The 5,898-nt window shown below is 44.9% G+C and overlaps 1 protein-coding gene across 1 annotated transcript; it reads left to right on the top strand.

Moving 5' to 3' along the window:
* Window positions 1-2,928: 2,928 nt before the first annotated feature.
* Ly6k (lymphocyte antigen 6 family member K) lies at window positions 2,929-5,647 on the top strand. The gene is given in 4 exon segments (NM_001395024.1): window positions 2,929-3,103; window positions 3,375-3,469; window positions 4,220-4,318; window positions 5,257-5,647. Coding segments are annotated over 4 exon segments (540 nt in total). The 5' UTR covers window positions 2,929-3,059; the 3' UTR covers window positions 5,559-5,647.
* Window positions 5,648-5,898: the final 251 nt, after the last annotated feature.

The following is a 5,898-nucleotide window of genomic DNA, read 5'->3' as shown; positions in this document are numbered from 1 at the left end:
GAAAAAAGAAAAAGAAAAGCCTGAATACATCGACAGACCTGACAGCACACTCTCGTGACTGCACGCTGATGATTGTTGTAGAAATTTTTAATTCTGACCCAGGGTTTCTACCCCACCTTTGATCATTTAGTTCCTGGATAAAGGACACACACAACCTTTATAATTGCAATAAACCTTAAACAGTACAAGATACCTACACTCTATGTTATTAGAATCTACTTTCCTATCAAAACCCTGAATTATTACTTACTATGATCTATCTGGGCTGCTCTTAACTCCAATTGGTCAGTACTCAGGGAATGTTTCTATGACTCACCTAACCCATGGTAGCCTCCTTCCCTCTTCACCTTCTTCTCCTGGACCCTAAGCCCAGCTATTGGCTGTTGGCATCTTTACCAATCAGAAATAACTTGGGGGCAGGGTCTCTTAGCTTCTACGTGTGGACTCTCTTGTCTCTGGGACAAGCAATCTTGAGGATTCTATGTTAGCATTAGAATACAAGCAGCATCAGGCCAACCCACCACAAATGATCCGGCTAGAAGCCCAAGGGAATCACCCAGCTTATGTTTTTTTTTTTCATGTGTGCTAGGGTCTCACTCAATGTGGCAGGGCTAGTAGTGTGGTTTAGAGGTAAAATATTCCCCACAGGATCATTAGTCTCCAGCTAGTGGTGCTCTTGGGGGAGGTCGTGAAATCTTTGTGAAGAAAGTTAAAAGGCTTGAGATTTATAGATAGTTCTGACTCTCTCTCCCGTTCCCTGGAGTTGTGGATTCTAGAGGTACATTCTCACCACCGCCATCTTTTTGCCTTCACTTTACCTGCCAGCTGGGAACCCAACTAAAGCCTTTTCTTCCTTTAGTTCAGCAGTTCTCCACCTGCTGTGGAGTTGTAGTTCGAACAATTCTTTCACAAGGGTCCCTTAAGACCATCAGAAACATCAGATGTTTACATTACAATTCATAACAGCAGCAAAACTACAGTTATGAAGTAGCAACAAAAATAATTTTATGGTTGGGGCCACCATCCATAGCTTTATTTGCATTTATCAAATATTTGGCCATAGTAACAAGAAAACAGAAGGTCACAGGTAGGGAATTGGGGGTCACTGAACCATTAGTTGGTTTATGTCAGTTCTCTGTTTTCTTCATGCTGTGACTCTCTAATACAGTTTGTCTTGTGGTGACCCCACACACACACACACACCATAAAATTATCTTTATTGCTACTTCATAACTGTACTTTTAGTAATGTTATAAATCGTAATATAAATATCCAATATGCAGGACGTATTTTCATTGTTACAAATTGACCCAAAGGGGTCCCAACCTGCAGCTTGACCACCCGCAAGTCTTCAGTTCCTTGTTGACCGAAGGAATATATAAGACAGGATTATTTCTCATTGTTTGAGAAATGTTTGTGGTTACATTAATTTGGGGGATCCCAGACAATTTCACAGTCAGTCCTGGATCCCAAATTCAAGCTAGGAATGTTCATCAGGACCCAGTCCTTCAAGACGGTCAGCATGGGGGCATCCATACGTGTCACTGACTGTGACTTCAGTGTAGGTGTTATTCCAAACTATACACACAGTCTTAGTGGAGGTATTAAGAGCGAAAGTCTTTGGGACTGGTTATGCCATGAAGGCTCCTCTTGGGCACCGTTTTGCTGAGTGTGAACAGGTTCAACCCTTTCTTCTTTCTACCATATAACCAAAGCTAGCCGGTCCCTGTCCTCAGCAGACATAGAGACTCTTGGCACCTTGATCTTGGGGCTTTCCAGCCTCCACAGTTGTAAGACATAAATCTCTGTTGTTAGCTAGAGCTGTCCAAAGGAGGCTGGGACGCACAGTCCGAAATAAACACTCTACTTGTTAAAAGTACTGGCAGCAAATGGGAAATGGGAGAAAGTGAATTATCATCATCACCACCACCACCACCACCACCACCAACAACAACAACAACAACAACAACAAACTAATCATAAAGAGAGCAATAGGAAAATGGACCACAAACACACAAGGAGGGGTCACAATAAATAGATAGATAGATAGATAGATAGATAGATAGATAGATAGATAGATTGATAGATAGATAGATAGACGCTAACATCCACTAGAAATAAAAATACTTGTTTATCCCAGTTCATTAAAAATGAAGACTAAAAATGACACCGGGATCCTGTTTGCATTGATAAGATAGTGAGACAGCAAAGAATAGATAAGAATGCTCTTTACTTCAAAAAGAAATAGTGCACGGATTATTATCTACGTTTATCATAAGATAGGGACAAAGTTATCCCCTGATAATATGTGGCAACTTGGGAATAGCAGTCTGAGCTAACCCTTTGACTTACCTACCACCTCTGGTGGGAAGCTACCCTTGAGTATGTTTCATACACTGAGAGTGACATTCTAGACAACACAGCACTGCCTAGAACATAAAAATTCTGCCAAAAAGGTTTTTTTTTTATTTTATTTAAAAAGAATAACCGTTTAAACATGCCATGCTAAATTCTGCCTAGGGAATACGTGCAACTGTGAAAAAAATAAAAGCATTATCACAGGATATGTGGAGAAATCAGGGTTAAAAGGAGGCAAGAGGAAGTGGAATGGGTTGGCTGGAGTTCTCCATGGGACAGCAGCTCAGTGACAAAGCCACAGACGCGCTTCTTGTGCCAGGTGGAAGTTGCTGTTTTCCGTAAACCTGTTGGGCTAGTAGCTTGCGGACGTGTATTCATTCATGGAACTAATTTGAACACAGTCAGACTCTGGCACCACATCTGCCTCAGCGGCATAAGGAAGATCAGAGTGGGGATGTCTGGTGTCTGACTGCCAGGGAAGATTCTTACTAAGAGATAAGTAATTGTCGTGGGGTCAGGCAGAGGGCGCTATTTGCTGGGTGTCATGCAGACCCTGGGTCGCCTCTCTAGGCAGACATCAATGAGACACCAAGACTGGCCGGGAGCTGGAATGTTCCAGAAAGAGCACCAGCAGCACCCTGTAGAGGGCAGTGTGGGGAGATCGACCCCAAAGGAACTGAGTCTCCGACTTCACCAGTCAGATGGAGGGACCCAAGGGCACGCTGAGGCACGGGCTGCTGAGAAAGTGAGTATGATTGGGGGATGCCAGCAAATTAACCGCTCATTTCAAGAGCCAGCAAGTGGGCCAGAACATCGACTATCTGAGGTAGACAGTGTGAGAAAAATTCCCCATGGTGTGAGGGCTTGGAGGTCAGCCGAACATGGAAATAGGGAGGCCCTGGGCAGCGGCGAGGAAGGGGTTGGGGTGGGATCGGGACCAGGAGAAGGAGTGTTCTGTGCTACACCGGGAACTGGGGGATTAAGTGAGCAGAGCTAGCCACTCCTCTTCTCAACAGGACTAGGCATCCTCTGGAGATGGTGATCCTACTGGCCTTGCTCATAGCTGTGGGCTTACCGTTGGTGAAGACCAACGTGGATGACGAGGAGGAGAGTAAGTGCTGCATTCCTAAGTCCCTAAAATATAAAAGATGGCTAAGGTTAGGGACTCCAGAGAGACCATTGAGGTAAGGTACCCTGAAGTCCAGGAATGTGAAACCCAAGTTCATGAAGCTACAGCTGGAGATTGGGGGTGAGGTGGATTTGCTTCTGATTTGGGGTTTCCCCTAGAGGCAAGCATGGATTACTCATTCCCAGGGGCTCCTGGTCTGTCTCTCCCATCACTCTTGCTTCTTGGGAAGAAGTCCTAGAAAACCAAGGTCACCCTTAGCATGTCCAAGGATGGGGAATTAGTGGGAAAGGGTGCCCCTGGTGTCTTCCCCAAAACTGGAAGCTGCCGTATTCCTGACTCAGGAGAGATTCTATTGCCCATCTAAGATGGAAACAAGCAGGGTGGAGGAGGAAGAGTGGCTGTGGAACTCTGGGATTGAAAGTACAGGGTGGTGTGAGAATGGATGTCCTTTGGTGTCTGCTTGAGAATTTGGGTTCATGTAGTGTTTCCAGATGTGTAAGTCCAAGTGAAACACCCAGTGGAAAGGAGAGGGAGTCTCGACAGCGGCTGAGAACAGAACAGACCAAGGCTCCAAGGCTAGACAGCATGCACGGACTGTGGGCATGGGGAGGGTGGGGCTCACTGGACTTGGTAGCCACTTGGAATGGGATGACCAGTTTGGTACTGCAGGATGAACAATGGTCTTGTTTTCTCTTTTTACTTTCCTCCAATTCCCCATTCTTGGGCTCACAGAGATCACCTGTCACGTTTGTGAGTCTGAGAGCAACCTTAACTGCTCGAATCCAAAGGCCTGTGATTCTGGCAAAAAGTTCTGTTTGTTGGCTGTCACACGTAAGTGTTGGTTCATTCTGGGTTCTCCCTTAGGTTCTGTGGGCAGAACAACAAACACTATCAGGAATAGGAGCTGTCAATTAAAGGTGACCTTTAAAAAACAGAGAAACAAAAAACACTGGTGAGGAAGAGGTCTGAGACTACTTAGAAAGCTTAGCACTAGGTAGCAGGAGCCAGGCAGGGATACAATAGTAGCGGTTGGTCAGATGTATTAAAAATGCTGGGAGAGTAGTAGAGCTTTATCTTTATCCATTTTTATTTTTTTTAAATGAAGCTCTAATGGTGTCAAATGCCTTACTGAGAATAGGATCCAGGTAGGTTTTATGAAGGACTTAATAGGGATAGAGTTACAACTTAATGTATGTTCTTGGAGAAGAGGCTATTGCTTTGATGGCTGCGGACTGTCTTAACCCTTCACGAGTCATTACTGAAATACTGGATACAAGAGTTTCTTAAAGCAGATCCAAGGAACCCATAACATTCTGTCTATGACAGTATCGTCGGCATCTGTGCATTCAAATTCAGCTTCCCACTCCCACTCCCACACAGCCCCATCTCTGTGTTCTGGGAAGTTTACAGGATGCTAAAACAGTAGACGAGAGAAAAACTGTCTTGTACTATGCAAGGTGAGGTTCGAAGACTAGCCTCCCACCTGCATCTAAGTTAGGATGACCAGAAGCCCTCTCTGTATGCTTCTGTCTATTACACTCACTTGAACCAACTCTGTGTTTAAGAAGATCAAGGATCCTGTGTTTGTAACTAGGGCTCCAAATCCTTATAGCATGTGGAGGACTACACAGTCCACCTTGAAATAGCTGGGCCCTGTTCTCTGACTAGTGCTCTCATTTGACAAAGCCCCCAGTGGGTACAGTTAATCCAGAGAGGCTCTGATACTGGTGCTTTGAACTCATAATATCTTTCTCTTTCTTTCCCATTAGGAATATTCGAACGTTTCTTCTACGTGTCAAAACAGTGCACCCAATTGTGTCCAACCCCCCCACTTTTTTTTGCTGAAACACCATCTGAGCCTAAGGGGTTTCTGGTCGAAAAGCCCTTGCCCTTCTTATTTGTAAAGTGCTGTAAATGGGACTTATGTAATGAAAAGTTTCCAGTCTCCATCACTATGCTCAAACAAGAGTCTGGAAAAGCCAGTGAGAGAAGACATAGATACACTGAGCTGTTACTGCCTGGCTTCATGGTCCTTACTGCTAATGGCCTCTCAGCCCTCAGCCTGCTGTAAGCCACAGAAAGACCTGGAGCATGCCCTGTGGGGCATGAATTTTCTGTACCCTGCTGGTCCCTTCTAATTAAATTTTTTTTCCTTTGTTACCTCTTGGTTTGACTTCTGCTGTTTCTGGATGGGCTGTTGGGATGCAAAACCCCATAGCTGTCAGCACCAGCAATATCTTGGCTTCCAGAGAAACCATTCTCAGGTCTTGCTACAGCTGTGCTGGCCAGTATCCCTGGAATTAAGCCAAAGCTCTCCCCTTTCTGTTCCACTGCCTCTGAGCTGATGGGGAAGGAGAACTCACATCTCACCCATAAACACAATATGCAAAGGGACCCTGGATCAAAAGGAA

This window comes from Rattus norvegicus, chromosome 7 (assembly GCF_021556685.1).
Source record: "Rattus norvegicus strain SHRSP/BbbUtx chromosome 7, alternate assembly SHRSP_T2T, whole genome shotgun sequence".
Lineage (NCBI taxonomy): Eukaryota > Metazoa > Chordata > Mammalia > Rodentia > Muridae > Rattus > Rattus norvegicus.
The sequence above is the reverse complement of the archived record's forward strand: the minus strand, read 5'-3'. Positions and strand labels throughout refer to the sequence as shown.